The 20999-nt window shown below is 38.9% G+C and overlaps 3 protein-coding genes across 4 annotated transcripts; all 3 read left to right on the top strand.

Annotated features, from left to right (window-relative positions):
• The first annotated feature begins 6824 nt into the window (after window positions 1-6824).
• On the top strand, window positions 6825-8599 carry LOC131775748 (uncharacterized). The gene has a single exon (XM_059091875.2). The coding sequence runs from the start codon at window positions 6910-6912 to the stop codon at window positions 8491-8493; it is 1584 nt and encodes a 527-aa protein (XP_058947858.2). The 5' UTR covers window positions 6825-6909; the 3' UTR covers window positions 8494-8599.
• A 1291-nt stretch (window positions 8600-9890) lies between these two features.
• Window positions 9891-11589, top strand: LOC131769966 (coadhesin-like). The gene has a single exon (XM_059085692.2). It carries the CDS (start codon window positions 9951-9953, stop codon window positions 10752-10754), a length of 804 nt encoding a protein of 267 aa, XP_058941675.1. The 5' UTR covers window positions 9891-9950; the 3' UTR covers window positions 10755-11589.
• Window positions 11590-11936: 347 nt separating this feature from the next.
• Window positions 11937-20882, top strand: LOC136282281 (uncharacterized). 2 transcript variants are annotated; one of them, XM_066169700.1, is made up of 8 exons: window positions 11937-12292; window positions 13953-13986; window positions 14270-14325; window positions 15397-15510; window positions 15755-15819; window positions 17264-17378; window positions 19319-19552; window positions 20300-20882. In XM_066169700.1, the coding sequence occupies exons 4-8, from the start codon at window positions 15429-15431 to the stop codon at window positions 20413-20415; spliced, it is 612 nt and encodes a 203-aa protein (XP_066025797.1). In that variant the 5' UTR covers window positions 11937-12292; window positions 13953-13986; window positions 14270-14325; window positions 15397-15428; the 3' UTR covers window positions 20416-20882. The 2 variants fall into 2 exon arrangements, with proteins under 2 accessions (XP_066025797.1, XP_066025796.1); XM_066169699.1 differs by lacking the exon at window positions 14270-14325.
• The last annotated feature ends 117 nt before the right edge of the window (window positions 20883-20999 follow it).

Consider the following 20999-nt stretch of genomic DNA (forward strand, 5'->3'; position numbering starts at 1 on the left):
CACACACCCAGAATTTCATCCATACGGATCATTGTGATGAATCAGCCACGAGAAAAAAAAAGGAAATTTTTGAAATATAATTTCTTGTTTATGTTAAATTATTAGAGAATAAAACTGTCCATCATATTTTTTACCCATCGAGGCGGTCGTTTTGGACTGGCTATAGTCCCAGTTCAAGGTACTTATTCGGTTATGTAATTCATTTCTAGGAGAGTGCAAAGTCCAAATATCACCCATTGTCGAATCCGCTCACGCTCAAGGCCGAGCAGAATTTGTCAATAGTTTTTTCTGCACTAATGTGATACTGCCTAACAGGGGAAAGTAGTGTTTTCTCATAAGTGTTGCTGGTACAGCTGGTACAACGAAAATAAACTACTTGTAATCTTTAGAGTCCTGAATGATTTATCACCATCAGCGAAAGACAGAATCGAAGAACCTGGTTTTTTTTTATTGATTTCCACATTATATCGACAAAGAGCGTCAGGTTTTCAAAAGCTGAGCTATAAAAAAAGGTCACTGACGAAACTGCTGTGTGGTCATTTAAGTTGTCTGATTAAAAAAATGCGAGGCCAGAAAACACCGAATTGTCGATTCGTAGGGAGGTCGTTTCATGCGACATGAAGTTAGCTTGGACTATTGAAATGAAGGAAAATCGTAATATGATTTGCCAGGAAGAAAAACAGTGAATAGGAAACACAAAACTACAAATTAAAGTGATGCGGATAGTTAAGATTGGTTGAATAGTGAAGACTAACACGGGAAGATTTAAACCTACTTGAGCAAGAATTTTTCCCGATATCAAGCATGTAATATCTGGTTTAAAAAAACTTAGATTAGATCGAAGATATTAAAGGGCTTCTTACTTTTTTTAGGTAGCATATGCGGTTCAAAAGGAATAAGGCTTTAAACCTCGATCACTATTGATTGCTACTCAATGGTGATGATCGGATCTTGAGAGATACACATGACTAAAACAACATAGAACTAATCACACATTTATTACACGGTTTTAGGGTTGCTGTCGTTTGTGGCAAAGAGAACCTTGACTGTGTCTCATCTTGTGACAATTCGGAACGAGAAGTTTTTGTCCTGTTCCCGCCAAGCGCTTGCTTAAAAAAGAAAGGAGAAAAAAAGACAAGCAAAGCAAAGCTTGCAGCTGTTATCAGGTTTTTGTTTGTCAACACGCATTCACTGAGAACCTTATTCAGGCTGGCTGATTGTTGACACTGGGCCTACAAAGAGGGATTTTAAAAACTCAAGAACTGACTACCAAGTATGTCAAATATGTTAAATAAAGCTGAAGTCGTTTTATTTTAGCTAAGCAATGGTAAGTTCCGATGTACATGCTTGACAGTGTGATTTGACTTGAGTGCAACCGAGACATGTCCATACACGCTTTGTCTCTTAAATTTAAAATAAAGGATAAGGGATTTTGATGGAAGAAAATCCTTGTGCTTTGTTAAGTCAAACAAAGTAAGTTAAACATGGAAGTTTGATCTACTTATTAGAAAAATCCCAACACCTCTTAATACGGGTGGCAAATAGCGCACGCAAAACATGCAAGAAAGTGAGGTTCTTTCCTACCCAAAAGGAAAAGAGGAGGCAGAGACTTCGAAGATTTGTTGTGTAGTAATATGTCGACGTGCTTTCGTGACTCCTAAAAGACAGATTCAAAAAGTGATTTTCACGGCTTCAATGCCCAGCTCTTTTGGTATTCACATGCCTTGGGTAATACTGATGTCTCCGAAGGTGGTTATTTTTGGCTCTCTGTTGGTATCAGCTGTTCCAGAAGCGGTGGTTTACTAGTGATTTCCTGTTGATTAAACGCTTGCAATCAGCTCTCAAGATTTTAATAGAGACAGCTATTCCACAGATTCTTGGAAAAGTTTTGCAATGATTATAAAATCGAAGCAGCAGGACCCCCGAAAAATAGCAATAAAGCGTCGAGAGTGTAACACCCTGGAAATAAAGCGAAACATCTCTGAGACGCCCTTTAGTTGGACGGATGGCACTCCAACATGACCAGACATCTTGGTGAGTTCCTAAACCTTAGATTTTTAACATTACTGGGTAAATTATGGTCTTCGATGAATATGATCCTTGATAAATATGCACAATTTTCTTATTGAGTCAATTTTTCACTAAAGAACTCCATAGAGTTTACAGTTCCCGTCATTGTTGGCTAGTTTGTTATACAGTGATGATCTTGTGATTCAAACTCTAAGTTCAGTGAAACCCCAATGTACAGGGCGTATATCGTCGTTATTTTTTTTTCGCTTTATTTGGAATTAGATGTTTTCAGTTAGGCGTTCTTTAAATGCAGGACATTTTCCCTTTTAGTTTCTTACTATTATGAGCTTGTTTGATGCAAATTACTTTAAACTGATATTTCAGTTACATGGTTGTTTTATTCAAATAGTCGAGTAACGGTGTTTAAAAATTTCAAGTGGAGTACAAGTCAGATAGATAGATTGGATAGATAGATAGGTTCTTTTTTGAAATACATCGCAGCTCGTAGAGCTGAATTACGTATTTTCATTAAAATTCTAGTTGAATGTACAAACTTACAAATTGAATAATACCTGAGAGCTAATGAAAGTAATATCTAAAACATTTAAAAACTATAACCATCTTGCTGAAATCATATTGTTAAAGGTCTAATAATTTAAACAGTATTCACTAGGGCGTATGTTGCCATAGTAAAACTATTGTTAAATCTGTTTGTTTCACAGCGCGGTATGCTGAAAGATGGCGCGTGCCTAACGTTGTACTTGCTCTGATGTAGGGGCGGCAGTAATTTCCTGAGTTTATGGCCGCTGTCATTGAAAATACTTTCAAACGTACGCTTGCAAATATCACTGTGATGCTCCGCTACGGACGGTAGGTTCGTTAGTACTAAAGCGTGCTGATATTCAGATGATTCGCATTGCCCTTTTTTGAACGCGCTCTAGTTCTGGCATTAAGTAGGCAGGTAGAACACAATGAAACACTTGTACAGCATAATCGATAACGGAGCGCACACATGTGATGTAGAAAAGACGAAGATCTTTCTGAGAAACGCGGGCTCTTTTAAGCTGGATGAAAAAATAGAGCCTTTTAGCTGCCTTTTTTATCACTTCTGTGATATGCGCGTTCCAAGATAGGTCACTTGAAATAGTTACGCCTAAGAGTTTAGCATCAGTAACAACCTTTATGCACTCTCCTCCGATAACTACAGGAGGGAAATCATGACTAACTGAAACAGAAGAAGTGCGAAGTTCCTTACATTTGTCAGTATTTAGTTTGATTCTATTTCTGTTGGACCAGTTCGCTACCTCATCTGCTATAGTTTGCGCATTGCTCACTTATCCTTTACTAATTACTTCAGATGTCGTCGTGTCGTCTACTTATTTCCAAAGTGATGCATTACTAATTGCTAGCTCATTAATCATGATTAAAAACAACCATGGACCAAGTTTGGTCCCTTGAGGCACGTCTGAAGGAACTGTGCCTCATTCTGATACACAGCTTTCAGAGAGTTTGATTCTCTGCGAGCGGCCTGAAAGGAAATCTATGATCCAATTAGTAACGCTAGGTGGAATAGTAAGCGCACGTAATTTTCTCACTAAAATGTTAAGGTCTATTAAGTCAAAAGCTTTCTTGTAATCTAACAAGAGGGTTCTTATAGTTGATCCGTTTCTATCAGTCCCTTGCAACCAAACGTGGAACATATCAAGGAGGGTGAGGGTTGTAGACGACTTTGGTATCGCTTCAAACTGACTAGGATCCAGCATACCCAGAACTGCTGGCTTCACGTGTACGGTGACGACAAAGTCCTCTGCGAGCTTGGAGATACTAGGGGTGAGCGATATAGGCCGCAGGCCCTTCTTGATCTCCTTTACTGGCTTCTGTTTTGGATGAGGGGGGACATCCGCCAACTTCTAGATGCTCGGTAGGCGCTGTTCCTTAAAGGATGCAGTCAGTATAACAGATACTGGGTATGCAAGGAATTCTGCATACTCTCTCAGTATCCAATTAGGAATCCCATCGGGGCCGCCGGCCTTTGCAGGATTGAGATGAGAGAGTCTCTTGTACTAGAAATTCTGGGGCATGGTCTTCTTCTAAAGGGATCTTTGGAATTTCATCAGTTAACCGGTATTCCTCAAGAGGTTCCAGCAAGGCATGGTTGATATGATCCGCCACCTCATGCATGGGTAAACTCTCCAGCTCGTTGATATCCAAGTGAGGAAGCAGACTGCAAGATGGAACTTTCACAATTTGCTTAAGATGGTAATGGTTCTTCACGAGCTGTAAGTTCAGGCGATTGAAATTCCCACAGACCATTAATGCACAGTTCGGATATATAGACTCTGCCAGGGCCAGAGAACTAGAGAGATGGTTCCGAGTGCTGCTATCGTTCTCAGCTGATGGATCAGGATGGTAAACAATTGCCATAGCTAAGCAGGAGTACCCTCGGGGGAGTCGCTTTGGCCTCGGATGGACCCATAGAATTTCGTGTTCTTCGCAACATTTGAGTTCATCGATCAGCCGGTATTTAGAATATCTGTCCTTGATATATAGGTACACCCCGCCGTGCTCAACCACTTCTCTGTCCCGGCGGATGATGGAGTAGCCAGGGATCTCTTCTACACTATCAACTATGCGATCTTTCAACCAAGTTTCATTAATACATGCCAAATCAACCTTATTACGTACAGTGAACTTGAATACTTCTGCGATCTTTGGCATAAGAGACATGACGTTGGCCAATAATATTTTGGGGACGAAGTGTTCTCGTTTTGGCTGGTTGTTCAGATACGTGACGCGTTGCGCGCGTGATCCTGCGGGTCTTGATGATTGTTCAAAGTTCCATTTCCAAAGGTGTTATCTTGATTATTTAATGTCTCTCTCCATCCGTTATGTAAATGAGCTTCTACTTCACTGACGCTAGTTTCCTCTTGAAATGATGACTTTAACGAGCAAAGATGATCTCTAGAAAACTAAGGTTGTAACATGCTTCATGTAACGTTCCTTTTACTTTGTATTCATTTTTCATTTTCAGTTTGTCCATATGAAATAATCATGACGAATTGTTATGAATTTTTTAGTCAAACATTCTAATTTCTTTTGTAAGACAGAGCAACTCTCGTAATTTGACGTTCTCAGGTCGCGTGAAAGGTGGCTGTAACGACTTGGAGGTGACCATTTCCAGAATGATCGCGTATGTAGCATCGAGAACTGTGATGATTTGTCGAATACATTTGCTTTCTTTTCGCATTATCAGCGCGAGCAGACTTGAGGGGGAGCTCAACGCGAAACGCGAGTCACGCGCGAGAAAGGTAATCTTTTGCGCTGGCCTCCGCTGCTCTGAAAAAGGGCAAATTAAGATATAGCGACTCAACTGAAACAAAAATGCGAAAAATTAAAAGGAAGAATTAAGATATTAAAAAAATTATCCGATAAGCCCCCCGGATTTAAGCCCCCCATAAGAGTCGTTGTCTTTGAGAAATTGGAACTCTTCAAACAGAAAATTTGAAAATATTTTGCGGAGCAGTAAGTTAATTACTTCTTTTTGATTATCATCTCTTTATATAGCTAAATATTTATTTGAAAATTCTATCGAATTAACTTTTCAATGCTTTAAAGGGACGGCGGAGCCTGTTTTCAATTGGAGGGGGGAGAAGGGGGCTTGGAACTAGCGTAGGGGTGCGAGTTTGTAGGGGGTCTTCTCCATCCTCCCCAGAGAATTTTGAAATCGCCAACTCGGGGAATAATCTGTGATGAAGCTGACCTTTTTTATTTGCATCTTCTTTCTCTTTTGTCTTCATACGTGCCTCACGGTAAAACAAAGCAAAATGTCGTCGCAAAAAGTGTAACAGTTGCTTTAGCTCCGCCGTCCGCGTTATTAGGCTTTAACTTAACACATCAATCAACTTAACGAAGGGCTTTGTTTGTGTAAATTGACGATGGTGAATAAAATGCAGTCTGTGCCTCACACATTTGTTTCCTTAACTACCTGAGCTTTGTTTTTCTTAGTCCGAAAGAGATAATATACACACGGTAATTCAAATGTATTGAAATAAATTCGATTTGTCATCACGTTTTGAAGCTAATGCGAACCGGGCCTACAAAAACAAAACCTTGAGAAACTTGTCGATCATTAGTCGCAAAGCTACAACCAGCATGTAATTAGACTGAAATCAGTTTACCAGATGGGTAAAAATTGTCTTAAGTTGCAAAACTCGGGAATTCTAAAATTTTTAAAAAACAGGCTAAGGATAAATCCTGGAAATTAGAGGTAGAATTCTTTGGGAAAGTATGGTGGCCGTCTTATGAACAGATTAGGCGCTGAAGTAGGTTGACGGCTTTGAAATTGTTAATGCGGATGCAACAGAAGAAACAAATATTTGTGGTGACAAAATTTGTCCTTGACTTTTTCGGGACAATTCTAGCTTTGTCCGTTAGCGCGGAAAGGCACTTATATGATAAAATGAAATTTCAACCTATATGTTCGAGGTTTTACTTCTAAAATGGGTGATAAACTTCTCCATATTTTACCATATATGTTTTATCCTATTCTGCCATTTATTTATCTATTTTTAAATTTATTCTTTGGTTCGTTCAAGTGTAAAAATTAGCACTCGACGACCCAAGAACAATACAGAGAAACAAATGACGTGGCTCAATATAAATTTATGCTGATTTGACAAGTCCACAAAATTTCTTTGGGATTAAAATCCGAATTATTGTTAAATCACTCGACACTACTTCTAGGAAACACTGTGCAATTTTATACCTTTTCTCAGAAAAATAAGCAGAAGTATCAAATTTGTCGGCGTCTCATTTAAAAGGTAACATTTGATAAAGTAACGCAATAGCAAACGCATTTGCTCAGTCGCTTTTTCCGCTTTAGAACCCGAACAACGAAAAATGCATTTAGTACTGGTACACGGATATTTGCTCGGTGGTTCAGGCTCCAATGTCTACACTGCTAACATTGCCAAATCGTGGAAGCGACAGGGTCATGCGGTGACGATACTCTGCCAAGATCCTCATGCTGATCGTTTGGATTTTGTCGACGAATTCATTGTCGGCAACGACAGTATTCCGTCCTCCGCCCCCTCGGCAGGCAGTATTCGAGTCGTAGTACCAGACATTCATGGGCTGCTTCTTGTCTATTGGTACGATCTCTACGAGGGGTACGAGGTGAAGACGATGGTGAACTGTTCTTTGGAGGAAATCGAAGCGAACATCGAAGGAACAGCGGACGGCTTGAAGAAGGTGATCGCTCAAGGCGTCGATAGAATACTGGCGAATCATGCGATCTTGAGTCCGGTGATAACGAAACGAGCCACGGAAGGCACGGGGATTCCATACGATGTCAAAATACATGGAAGCTCTCTGATATTTTCCGTGAAAAACCGTCAAGAGCTAAGATCCTACGCTTTGGAAGGAATAAAGAGTTGTCGCAAACTGATCGTCGGGGCGAAGTACATGGCGAGCTTTGTGCAAGAAATATTCGAGGTGGAGAAAGAGGAGATGGGTCTGCCCGGAAAGATCGTCATAATTCCTCCAGGCATGGACCCTGACGTTTTTCAGCTCGGTGGGTCTATAGGCGAGAGGCAAGAGGCGTTTTTGGCGAGTGCAAAAGATTTTATCACGCGAAAGCCTGGAGGGAGAAGAGCAAATAAAGTCAAACTTCCGGGTCACGCAACTGTCGAGTTACAGAAGGCATTAGAAAGCGTTTCAGAGTCTTATGACCTGCGAGCGGCTGATGCAGACCTTTGTGAACGCTGGATTCCTCTGGAAGAAGATGAGCCACTTATCTGCTTCTTTGGCAAGTTTCAAGAAACCAAAGGAGTCGGGGAATTATTACTGGCTTTTGCGACGATTGTTGAACGGATTCCGCGGGCCAGACTGTTGTTGATCGGATATGGCGGTAACCGCGAGAATTTGGAGGGAATGCTGGAGGCGATGGTTCAAGGAAGTTTAGCAGCCTTCAAGGCCTACGCTGAAGCAGGAAACTTCGTGGATCTCCCTCTGGAACCTGAGAAATTCTTCCGCCAGATTCCTTCGGGAAGGGTTACAATGACAGGTCTCCTAGAACACGGCCAACTAAAGGAAATCCTTCCTCTCTGCAGTCTCAGTGTAATGGCATCCAAAGCCCTGGAAGCCTTTGGAATGGTCTCAGTAGAAGCTATGGCTGCCGGGGTCCTTCCCCTCTGTCATGATCACACGGGAATCTCAGATGTCATTGGTGCTGTCAAAGAGGTGGATCCTGAGTTAGGAGATCTGATGCGCTTGGAGGTACGTCCAGGTGGCGCTCATGGCGTAGCAGACGGCGCGTTTCTGGTGGAGCAGTTGCCAAACAAAGTAGAGAAAGCTCTTAAGTTCATGTATCCTAATGGTTTCCGTGATCACAGTAAGCGATGTGAGGTGTCCGCTAAGCTGAGGGATGTGGCAATAGCCAAGTTCTCCTGGGATGTTATTACCAGCAGCATCTTAAAAGAGTAACAGATTGAGTCTCAAGCCTAACTATCTTTTCAAATTTGATTCAAATTGAATATTGATTCTCAAGTACGTACATTACATCATGATTCATAGAAAAAAAGAGAGAGAGGAGATCCACGCTATCTTTAGGTGAAAGAGAGCAAGAGAACGAAATTGGAATTTTCTATATAGTCATCGGATAAAATGATTATTGTTATTGATTTAGTGGTTAGTGTCTTAGTCGTTTAACCTCCAAATTTTTATTTTCTCTCATACTGTCATCAAATTTACCAGAGAATAAGAGCAGCCGGAAATTTGTCCAAAACTTATGCCAGGGAGGTAGTCTTAGTTTTATCAAAGGGATACTTCCAACATTTGATCACTTTTATGTCTGTACTAATTGCTTGTCGGGTGTAGAATGATATTGCAATGAAGGCATTCATTTCAAATGCTTTCCTTTTCCGTTATTGACACTGCGCTTGACATATGGCAACATTTTGTCAACTCAATTAAGTCTCATCTGCCATGGATAATGATCGGAAATAAAAAATCTTAATTTTTAAGCCATCTCATCTTCATTGAAAATGAATTGCTGTCTTTGGTTTCCCTGCGCGGTTTTTTCATTTTGTCTCAACACGACCTAATATGGCTCTGACGAGTTCCCTTTGTTCTCGAATTTCTTCTGAACTATGACACTGAAGTCATGGCTCCATTGTTTTCTAGCAATCTTCTCTAAGTTAATGCGTCAGAAACACAAGCAATGACTTTGGGTAGATCCCAGTGCAAATACGACCTTGGTTTAAGTAATAGCAAGATCTAGTCTCAAACCACACTAAAAATTTTAAGTGTTACCCTAAATGATAAACTCACTTTCAAACCTTTTGTCAATGAGATTTTCAAAATTATTTTTACCTATTTTTCTTACTTTTTTCCTGTTTTGTTGTCGAGCGTTTCATACATGAGCCTCGTTGCTCGGAAGATTGGGTGACGACTTCCCACGTCATCGACAATAAGTAAATTATTACTTACTCAAATGATTGGTGTTCTTTCAAGGTCATTCAAGCTCACTCATATCCCGGAAACAGTCTCAGTTCTTGGAGATATGCTTTATGATACGACTCAAATAATTTTATGTAACTCTGTAATCACTTTTCCATATTTATCACTAGAATGATAGCACTTTACTAAAAAGCAAAAAAATTGCTTAAAAGATAGGAAGTTGAGGGCGACTGACAGCGATGGATGGGACACAGCTGCTCGGTCTTATATTCCATGCTACCTACATACAGGAGGAAACCGCATCGCGATCAACCCCTGAGCAAGAATCCTGAACACTCATATTTCAAATGCGTGACAACCGACGGAGTCCTGGGAGACACATCCTGATTGTTATGAGGTTATCGTGACATAATTAAATAAATTCTCCGTCACGTAGCGTTAAAGCAGCCGAAAGATCTTAGCATTCACTGCTATATAAAGACATGGCTTTTGGTCGTTCAAGGTTACCTCTATTTGTAGTTTTGGTCTGTGGTGCAGCTATTCCATTGTTTTACGTAGTAAAAAGAGCAACATTGAATGGAGGATACACTCCTTGGTCGGACTGGAGCGTTTGTTCGAGTGATTGCGGCGACGGAATTCGCTTCAGAACTAGAGATTGTGCGAATCCTGTCCCCGGCAGATTCGGCCAGACGTGTCTTAAACAAAGCCTTGGGCAACCAAAGGAAGAAGAAAATTGTAAGATTAAGGAATGTCCCATAGATGGGGGATTCACAAATTGGGGTGACTTTGGCGAGTGTTCCACAACGTGTGGAAATGACGGTGTCAAGAAAAGGAAGAGGTCTTGTACAAATCCAAGTCCGCAATACGATGGAGCACCTTGCGAAGGCGCCGACGAAGGAAGTGAGTCCTGCAACGTGAAACCATGTCCTGTCGACGGTAGGTTTACCAATTGGGGAAATTTTGGCGACTGCGATAAATCATGCGGATCGGGAGTTAAGAGACGAACGCGAACATGTTCGAATCCACCGCCGGCTCATGGTGGAAAAAACTGCGAGGGTCCAGTGGATGAGGTTGAAGAGTGCAACACTGCACCCTGCGCGGTAAATGGCGGGTTCACGAACTGGTCTGAGTTCGGAAGTTGTAGCAAGACTTGTGGCTCTGGCGTCCAAGCCAAAAATCGTAATTGTTCACAACCAGCCCCAGCGAATGGAGGTAAAGATTGCGAAGGACCCTCTGAAGAAACACAAGCTTGCAACACAGATCCTTGTCCTAATATTGGGGCTTAGGGTTTTGGAACTCAAAGACAGTTTATTGAGAAATGTTCATGGTTCCTTTGGAGAAAGAGAGAGTTCCGCCTTTATCCCTATTCAATGCTAGTTTGTTAATACACTACCGCCGTTTTCAAAGCACTAACAAATGCAAAAACCGGTATATTTTCATAAACAAATATTTATTTATACTGCATTTAAGGTGTCTTATCGCTTCTTCGCACAAAACGCACTTCGGCAGGGTGTATTTCAACTCCGAATTTAGACTTTCAAGAGTGCATTATGTAGAGTTCTTCGGTAACGAACACAGGGAAAGTAAAACAAAACGCTACATAGGACAACTATGTCCCACTTTGTCTTAACAAGATCTCCAAAACAATACCCTCTAATAATTAATGCATAAAAACCAACGTGATAAATTGTTTGAACTGACGACATTTTTCCCTAAGAATTAAAAATATGTGTGTTGAAGTAAAGATAACCATTATAGCTTATGACACAAAGCAAGTCATCTTGTGAACTTAAGGGTGTTATTGCCATCAGATGCAGTTGATACCGGAATCACTGGATAGTCAATGATTCAGTTATTCGCATAAAGAGTGCTGCTGCTGATGTTACGGCGGCACGTTCCAGATGGCTACCCACAACTTAATTTTATTTGACAGATTGACGAAATTTTGACGGTAGTCTGGAGGACTGACATCGACTGATATGCGCTCACACTTCCAGAAATGTATAGGTTTTAGTCTTTGTAGATCAGCAACTTTTCTAAAATTAAAAAAAAATATATTCAAGGATAAGTTTAACGTTGTTGTCAAAATTGTAGAGTATCTAAGAATCATCGGAAAATTAAAACTTCTCATCATTGAAGTTTGTCAAAGTAATATAAACTGTTTATATTCCCTTGCATTTGTCTCCTGTATCTTTAAGGAGTATAACATGAAGAATCTATATGCCAGTTCGAAATAGTTTGTAATATAAATACTGCAGTAATAAGAAACATTACGCTGTTGGCCTTTTGTCCATTTTTAAGAGTTGAATAATTATAAGAATTCTCGCCAGCTGATTGAGTACCCAGTCTACCCAGACGAAATATTGAGAGCAGATTTGTGGCTTGAAAGCGAGGCCGAAGGACGCCCGCGTCGGAAGCGCGCGAAAAAAAAGCTCGGGTTAAAAACCCATACACGCATGACTTGAAAGCAACAACATTCAAACGGGACAGGAAAATTGGCAAAGAAAAACACCAGAAAGCTTAATTTAGAATTTCATCAAAGGGTGAAGCATTTTTGTTAATTTTCACAAGAGTGGAAGAGTAAACAGGTCCCTTCAGCGAGAGCAATAACGGGAAACTCTTCGACAAATTTCAAAACGCCATTCAAAACATGCAGCTTTTCAAGCGTGCTTAGCGACTTTCTTCGTCGTCAAAATCTCAGGTGTGATTTACCCTTGCAACGTTCTATCAATCCAGTCGCAGCTGCAATTCGATGGAACACGGTGAAGTTGGTGAAACAAGCTGGCTGGAGGTTTTTGAACAATCTTAGCAGCGGAAATTTAGCGTAAGTATGTACCTGGAGTTTTGTGAATAACCTCGCTTTGCAAAGAAAAAAGCATACTTTGGCTCGCAGGACTTGAAACATAATCGAGCGGTATAAGTCAGTGAATAGCTATTTTTAATAAATATAGATTTTGAAATTCCCGTTTAGTTGTGTTTTGAAATCTCTTTTTGGGGCCAGCCTTTCAAAATAGAAGTTATTTCTTTTCTTGCGTTGCCGTGGACAAGAAGTTTGGAAAAGGCTGTATGAAAAATTGATCTTTTTATGTCGTTGAATACTTCTTAATTATCCGCTAAAATCAGTTCAACTTGTACGAACATTGGAATGCAAAGTTTTTAAAATGTTTCAAATAGATTCAGCTGAATGTTTATCTTGATATTTCACTCGCTCTGGTCATTATGTTGGTTCCAAATAAACCCCTGAAGTGATGAATAAACGGCGAAGAATATATGAAAGTCATATATTTGAACTGCGGATAAAGACGTGAATGAAAGTGATCCTCGCAGTAATGTGCACTACATGAGTAGTAGTGAAAACAAGGCCTGGAAAGAAAAAAAAAAACTTTTGCATACAAAATAGAAATTAAGAAAGAAATAAAAAAAGAGAGGAAACAAAGAGTTTGTCATTATATTGGTTCCAAATAAACCCGTGAAGTGATCACTTTCATTCACGTCTTTATCCGCAGTTCAAATATATGACTTTCATATATTCTTAACCGTTTATTCTTCACTTCACGGGTTTATTTGGAACCAACATAATAACTAGCGCCCAGTTGGCTTGTTAGCTCAGTTGGTAGAGCGCTGCACCGGTATTGCAGAGGTCATGGGTTTAATCCCGTATAGGCCTGAATTTTTTTTTTCAGGCCTTGTTTTCACTACTGCTCAAGTAGTGTGCATTACTGCGAGGATCACTTTCATTCACATCTTTATCCGCAGTTCAAATATATGACTTTCATATATTCTTAGCCGGTGAAATTATTCTTTGTCATCCCAATGGTAGCGCAGTTGGCCGGTCCATTTTTGTTAGAGTTTAAATGTACATTACAATGAGAATTTGGTTATGTTCAGGGATATTGTTCATGTGTCCAAACACACAGTGCGGAATCGCTCTGACAAAAGGCCCTGACGACTGGCTAACGCTCGAAACGTCAGCTTTTAAGCTCTTTACGGTGGCCAATTTACGTTATCAACTCAATTGATAATTACAGGCTAATACACTCAGCGATTTACCTGCACGAGTTCACTAACAAAGACTTGTATGAAAAATTTAAAATTCGCAACCTTGCCTTTCAAAATAGGCATTCCCCAAGCAGTTGCTTTCTTGGTGTTTTTTGGAATAGCATCATCAATCAGAGAATCAATGCCTGCATCTGACAAATCGTCAAACTTTGAGTCAGCCGAAGCCATGGTGTAATGATAGTGGTGTGTTGAATTTACACCGCGGCTACTGATTACAACACAATAATGACGTCAAGGAGGTTGTTTTGTCACAACCCAGAAAATCGGAATTCGTATAGTGTATGGAACTGAGTTGAATAGTAATGTTAAATTATCCGTGAAACCCTACGAAAGTTCAGCTCTGGAAAGTTCCACTTAGATCCTGGTAGACTAAAAGTTCTCATTGAAAAAAGAAATCATTAATTTTGTGTGTCTTTATCTTCCAGTGGCATATTTGGCAGCAAGTGGCGCTAATAAAAGGTAAAATTACTTTGTTGAAAATTGATGAATTTAACTTCAATTCAATGGATATCAATTTCTGGCCAATGTATTCTTTCAAGAAAGAAATCTTCAGTCCAACCTGTGCAGAATTATGGAATGGTGTCGTTGAGATTTCCCTGATAAGGGAAAACGGTACCACTGCTTTTTGAAAGAAGCTTTCACGAATACAAATATATTTCTTATGTTGTGGTTTAGAGTGTGAAAAGTTCATAAATAAAGGATGTTTGACATCACACACTTTCGGCTCTCCTTTCTGTCGTAGCTTAATTGAATTGGGAGCAGATGTGTGGTCTTGGGAGGAGATTACTATTCACCAGGGTTAGTTGCAATTTATGTCGGCGGCTGTATAAGGAAATGAGGCAAAGTAAACATATTCTTGGCAAAACAATACTTTAACTTCGTCATGAACAATGGGTCACGCTGTGATTTCTCTTTTTAAGGTGCGAGTTTTATCTCGCGACCTAAAGTAGCGAAAAACGTCAATTTGGCCTTTTGTTTGCTGGATGCCTGACAATGTGCTGAGTTATATGAGTTTAAATCTAATAATGGCGCTGTTGGCCATAGGCTTTTAGAACTTTAGGAGAATAACCCATCAGAAAACAGGATTCGCTTCATATTGCTCACGGGCACTGCCAGCGATATAGTAAAATATGATAAGCAATATGATTCACATTGTGAGTATTTCACATTTAAGATGAAAAATGAAATATCGCTTTTGGACCGATCACTTTTACCTTTCAAATTTACTCACTTTTGTTCGCCAGATGCCTAACGTTTGGTGAGATTACTCTTTGTAATCCCAATGGTAGCGCAGTTGGCCGGCCCATCTTAGAAAGATTTTAAATGTACATTACAATTAGAATTTCGTTATGCTCAGAGTTATTGTTTTTGTGTCCAAACACACACTGCGAAAATTCAGCTCTGAAAAGTTCAATTTATATACCGGTAAATTAACAGTCCTCATTAAGAAAGAAACATAACTAGTTTTGGAAGCCTTTACCTTCCCACGGCAAGTAGCGCCTATTCATAGCTAAAATGGCCTTTCAGTTTTAAATTGATGAAGTTATTTTCGAAGCATTGGTATGAATTTTTGGTCTAGGTACTTAGAGAAAGAAATTTCGGTCCAAGCTTTGAAGAACTATTGAATGGTGTTGGTAGAGTACCTTTGAGAAGGAAGTAGAATTATTTCAACAAATAACAAAATAGTTCGTATATCGTAAGTCTGAATTACTTAGGTTTTTCTTTTAACAGAACGGTACTATTGTTTATGTAAAGAAGCCTTTATGTATACAAATACATTTTTAATGTTAAAGTTTGAAGCGTGGAAGGGTCATAGCTCAACAGCAGATGTCTGATACTATGCAATGTTTGCTCTCCCTTCTGTCATAGCTTAATTCAAGTGGGAGCACATACGAGGTTTCATGGAAGAAGCTATACTATTCATCAGTCGCAATTCATGTCAGAAGCAGCCTGAGGAAATTAGAAAAGGGAAAAATATTTTTGGTAAGATAATATTTTAAATTTTGTCAAGAACAATGGCTCACACTGTGAATTTTCATTTTTAGGTGCAAGTATTTATCTCGCAAAAAAAAAGGTCAATTTGGGCTTTTGTTCGCCAGATGGATGGCAATGTACAAAATCATAAAAGTTCCAATCTAATAATGGCGTGGTTGGCCTTAGGCTCTTAGGACTAAAAGAGAACAACGGGGAACCTAATCCTTAGTTTTTATCTGACTTATCAATATAGAAGAGAGATTGGTTACGCCAAAGGACATTTCTGATCAAAACGATACACCATGCACTAGAAGTGAGGTAAGAATATTGGATATAAAATTTTTCTTACTTCAGTAGTTGTTTTGTGGCGTTTTAACCGGTTCTAAGACATGAAATCTGAGAAACAATTGACTTCATTTAAAGAGCTTTCGCCTAAAACAGCCACTTGCGTTATAACTTAACTTTTGTGGATGGAAGGTATGGCCAGATTTGGTTGCGCAATTGATGCCCGCCGAAGAAGTTTCATAAGTAAGAATTAAAATTTTCAAATGCATTTTGACAAAAATACAAGGCCGTTTCAAAGGAGAAAACGTGCTTCATCTTTGACTTTGTGTTTATTGCGAAATATACTAAAATACCTTTTCTTTTGAGAGGAACAAAGGCTAAAAATAACGGATGACGTATTTCTAACAAATAGAGGCGCGGGAAAAAAGTCGTTTAAAGTCAAGGAAAAAAAAAACATGCGAAACCGAGTTTTTCACCAATTTTCCACTTGTAACCTGTGCGTCAACACTGAAGGATACCAATCGAGACGACAAATACCGTAAATACATTTGCATATTGAAATACAGGGAGGAGTTTTTGTCTCTACTAGAAAACTTGATAGTTTACTAGAAAGTATCAAGTACATGGAAAAATGCACAAACAGCTGAAACACAAATCGCCTGAAACATGTCCCCTTTTTTTAAATTCACGATCGTTTAATCAGCACATAACTTTTAAGCCCATTTTGATGGGTAGGAACAATATTGATTTTAACCATACGGTTATAACGGGGGCCTACACAATAGAAGCATACCCCCAAAATATTTAGATTTAGAGCTGAGAAACAAGGACTTCTATGTTGAGACATACGAGAGGCCGTTGTGAAACCAACAGTGCTATACCGATTGCAACGTCCCGTGTTCGGCATTTGTTCGTAAAAAAATAACTATTGGAAAAATAATTATTTCTATGTCGCTAAATTCCATATGGCCTCCAAAAATAAACTTTTGGATAGCGAGATGACGTCATCAACATATACTTTACAAACTTCTGTAAACTTTTTGAAGTTTGATCAGGCTTCTTGTAGTTTTCATTACACCCGTACTTGCTTAAAAACTGCGCTCTAAAATCAAAGATACCTTACACAACAATGAAAAAGTAATAATTATGATACTTATATGAGGGTCCCAATGGGGTTAACCGTTAGCCGTAAAACGGCCAAAATATTTAGCCGCTAGACGTAAAAATTGACAAATTTTAACCGTTAGTCGTAAAAAAAGTTAACCGTAAAAAATATCTCTGATGGAAACAATGGAAAGGTGTTAACCGTTAGCCGGAAATTGGCCAAAATTTTAACCGATAGCCGTAAAAGCTATCACCCCATTGAGACCCTCTTATATGCAATATATGTGTTGGTATGAATACCTATACCATCGATCAAAAAAGTGGATAATATCAATCTGGTAGTAATTGAATACCTTTTTTATACTTCGTTCAGTTTTCAGAAACTATGGTTGCAATGGAGCATGTTGAATTTGCCCGTAGCTTAGCACTGTTTTTGATGATATATTTGCTAATATGTAATGGAAATTTTGGTGCCTTAGCAACTCAAGGTGAGCAAAAACATTGTTACAATCACTTGAGGGAAACAGAAGAAAAACGTCATTAAATGTTTTCTTTCGTTATCGTTTTATTTTAAAAAGGGTATTCTTTAGGGAAAATAGAAGAAAAACCTCATAAAATTAATTCATTTGCCTGAAAACATGTGGCTTCTTATTTCAGTTGGTCGAATCACTCAATCTGTAGTGTTCTCTTAAATTGTGTAAAGGAAAATTGCTATTGATTTTCTAAGTTCCTGCTGGAGTTAAACTTTGTTTGATACTGTCAAGAAATACACGGCAGAGAATATTTTCTAACTTTATTTTACTTCATTTGAGTTTTTTTCTGAGAATGGGAAGTCACATTGCTTGCTTGCAAAGTCTGCAGATTTTGTGAAATATCTTATTTCAAGATCTGCCTAGGGTTTTTATTTCATGTAACCTGCTGAGGGAATAAAGGTAAAGACAGACCGGCACGGACTCCCCATGTGGCTTTTGGGGTCTCGTCGCATTATCGTCTTCAAATTATATTTTTGCTCTCACAAGCGTATCTTTAAGGAATTTCCCCTTTTTGCAAGACATGATCGGAGGTTTAGTAAAAATTGTTTTCAGTAAGGGCTGATTGTGTATCAGACTCCAATGCTCCATCAGTATTTGTTTTAAATTTCTAACTGAAGGGTGTAACGTTTTGACAAAAGGCAATAAACGTTCGTGACCTTTTGGCTTCTGTGTACGTGTAAGAGCCGATTGAAAGGCAAAGTTGACCCCTAACAGAGACCTTTCTATGATGTTTTCTGGGTATCCTCTCGCTTTGAGGCGTTGTTTGAATTTAAACCGATTTACCTCTTTTCTGTCGCAATCCCAAAGGGAGAAAACGTCATCAAAGTAAAGTTTCCATTCTCTTGGCTTAGTCTCGCCTTGTTGAATTAATTTCATTTCAATTTCCGCCATGAAAATATTGGCAAATGACACTTCCATTTTCGTACCCATAGCGGTTTCATGTGTTTGGAGGAAGTTCTCCTCATTGAATTGAAATGAATTTTCTTTAACCCTTTAACTCTCAGAAGTGATTAAAATGTAACTTCTCCCTATAATATCCATACATTATCCAGCAAACAGGTAATGAGAATACTCAAACTTATCAGGTAGAAGTTGTAACCTTGATCTAAAACCAAATTCTTGTAACTAAATTACAATGAAATGAGTAAAAGCTAGAGAGGAGAATAAACAATCAGATCTCGGGAGTTAAAGGGTTAAGGATTTAGCCAAGCATTCCCCGAGGTAAAGCGTTGGGATCGGTGAGTTATAGTCGTGGAACTTTTCGTATGCTTTACGTACTATATCTGTTCCTTCTTCTTGAGGTATATTTGTGTACAAACTGAGGGTTTATATGTTAGACGTACTTATGGATTTCATCCAACAAAATTCAATAAAGCCGCATAGAGTCCTTTTGAGATCCGTATCCCACACTGCAGCATATCAATAGCACTGAGGTCAGAGGCCTCTCAAACTCGTTATAGCCACTGGGTACATGGTTGTAGAGAATAGGAAATTTGATTCCATACTTAACAATTCCTTTTTCTATTTGTATTCTCAAAGTAATGAGATGTGATTCTTTCACCTTCAGTGAACACGCAGACACATGGCTAGAAATTTTCATTGGGACCTCGGAATGGTATTCTCCCACCTGAAATTGGCCTAATTAGTATCGCTAATTAATTGTAAATGAAAAAAAAAAACAAAAACAACAACAACAAAGCAAAACTTAATTATAGCTTTTCAAGTGGTGTAAAAATAAGTCTCTTTATATAATAGTTCAAAATAATGAGTACTTTTACCAGACAATTGATTCATAGCCGATCGATTAGGGAACATGGCGAACACTCTTAGGAGTGAGTTTCCCATATATCGATTACATGCCTTAGTGAATTATAAGTACATCAATTCTATTTTAGCTGCACCCAGCGTATCATTACCGTCTGTTGTGGAAACCTTGCCAGGCCATGAAGTGACATTTTCCGTGAATGGAACACTTCCTTTAAATACAACAGTTATGAAGAATTCCACCGTGTTGTTTACAGGCGTAGAAAGTGCGGCAGCCCTTATATTCCATGAAGAAGGAAAATTCACGTGTATGGCTAGGAATTCATTTGGCTCTTACTTCAAAGAATTCTCTGTGATATTTGGAGGTATGAATTGGTTCTGCCAATACCGTTTATCTTCTTCTTTTGCTAGCCCCGCAAGAAGATTCCGAAACAAAAATAGCAGCATTAAGTAATTTCTCTTGAGTACACATAAATGTCCTTTTTGATCATAGAAATAACGAGAAAAATTTCAAAACTTTGTCGTGCGTCACAGCTCGGTTGACTGTTTAAGTGCGGTATATATATTTTTATTTGTCTGAAGGCTGCAGAGCTGCAAAATACAGCTTTTAAAAAGTCTCAGCCAAAGTTTATTTTCAGAAAAGCGTTTGTGCTAAGCTATTGCCGCGTAACGTCACCCCTCGGCCGACTTGCTTTGTTTGAATACAAAGAAATTATTTCCCAAAAATACCGGTAAGAAAGTGAGAGGGGATCCTCTTGTGTAGAAATTTGAAGTGAAAGCGTGTGCACTTAAATATCAGCTTCAAATCACCAAATTTTGCGTGGTCTGAGAACGGGAATAATTAATTTACGTTTCTTTTTGAACGCTGCCCCACATATAATGCTGAATGTGAGGTATTGTAACTCTGGTGCCCCTAGAGACAGTAAGCACAACGAATCATTGGTAAAATTCTGAAGAGAACGTAAGCTTATTTTTTTAATCGACGTTACCCTGGCGTCGTTGTCCTAACTTAGGGTCCTAGGCTTAGGATCCTTTTAGAACTGTAAGAGTTTTCATTAAAGACAATGTGTTTTGTATCAATATGATGTTTCCTGATTTTCTTTTTTTCTAAGATTGCGGACCTGACTGTTCCTCTAGTCGGAGTGATGGAAGGAATTTTCTCTCTTGCGTAAATGTGGCTGTGATGCAAATCACACCTTGTCTTGTGCAGACGATTGAAACACTGTAAGATAGGTGGCGAAGTCGTCAGATCTATAGCGTCAAACGACAAAGTCTTAATGGTTTATAAAGGCATCATAGTTTTAATCTCTCTTCTTTTCGCTTTGCCAACCTCTAACTACACGCAGACAAGCACACCCACACTCCTCTTTACTCCTAGTATATGCCACATAGGTTACTCGTGAACGAGTAACAATCTTTTAATAACTGAGGTTTGAGAGTTGAAGCTCATTTTCATTGTTTTTCTCTGACAATGAAGGCACAGATAAATGAATTAATTTCTACTGCTGAATCTTTTGATCACATTAAATAATTGAAGTTCTTCTGCTTACGCAAAGCAGACGAAGGACGGAACGATTAGACAATGTAAAAATAGAACTGCGCGGTTGATGAAATGATGTATCTTTCGATTCATTGCTAGGAACTTGTCTTCAAATAAAATAACTAAACCTTGTCTTTTTACGCAATTGCCTTTCTGCCTGGAAAATTAATGATATCAGTTTGTTTGAATGCTATTTCCTATTTTTCCTCAACTGGTATTTGTCTCTTAACACCACTGCATTTCTATCTCATAGAGTTTTTTTTGACAAGAGC

The sequence above is a fragment of the Pocillopora verrucosa genome, chromosome 7 (assembly GCF_036669915.1).
Source record: "Pocillopora verrucosa isolate sample1 chromosome 7, ASM3666991v2, whole genome shotgun sequence".
NCBI lineage: Eukaryota > Metazoa > Cnidaria > Anthozoa > Scleractinia > Pocilloporidae > Pocillopora > Pocillopora verrucosa.

Coding starts and splice junctions, on each gene's coding strand:
- LOC131775748 (XM_059091875.2), top strand. CDS start 6,910: ATGCATTTAGTACTGGTACACGGATATTTGCTCGGTGGTTCAGGCTCC.
- LOC131769966 (XM_059085692.2), top strand. CDS start 9,951: ATGGCTTTTGGTCGTTCAAGGTTACCTCTATTTGTAGTTTTGGTCTGT.
- LOC136282281 (XM_066169700.1), top strand. CDS start 15,429: ATGGAAGAAGCTATACTATTCATCAGTCGCAATTCATGTCAGAAGCAG. Junction 15,820..17,263: donor CACCATGCACTAGAAGTGAG/GTAAGAATATTG, acceptor TACTTCGTTCAG/TTTTCAGAAACTATGGTTGC. Junction 19,553..20,299: donor ATTCTCTGTGATATTTGGAG/GTATGAATTGGT, acceptor TTTTTTTCTAAG/ATTGCGGACCTGACTGTTCC.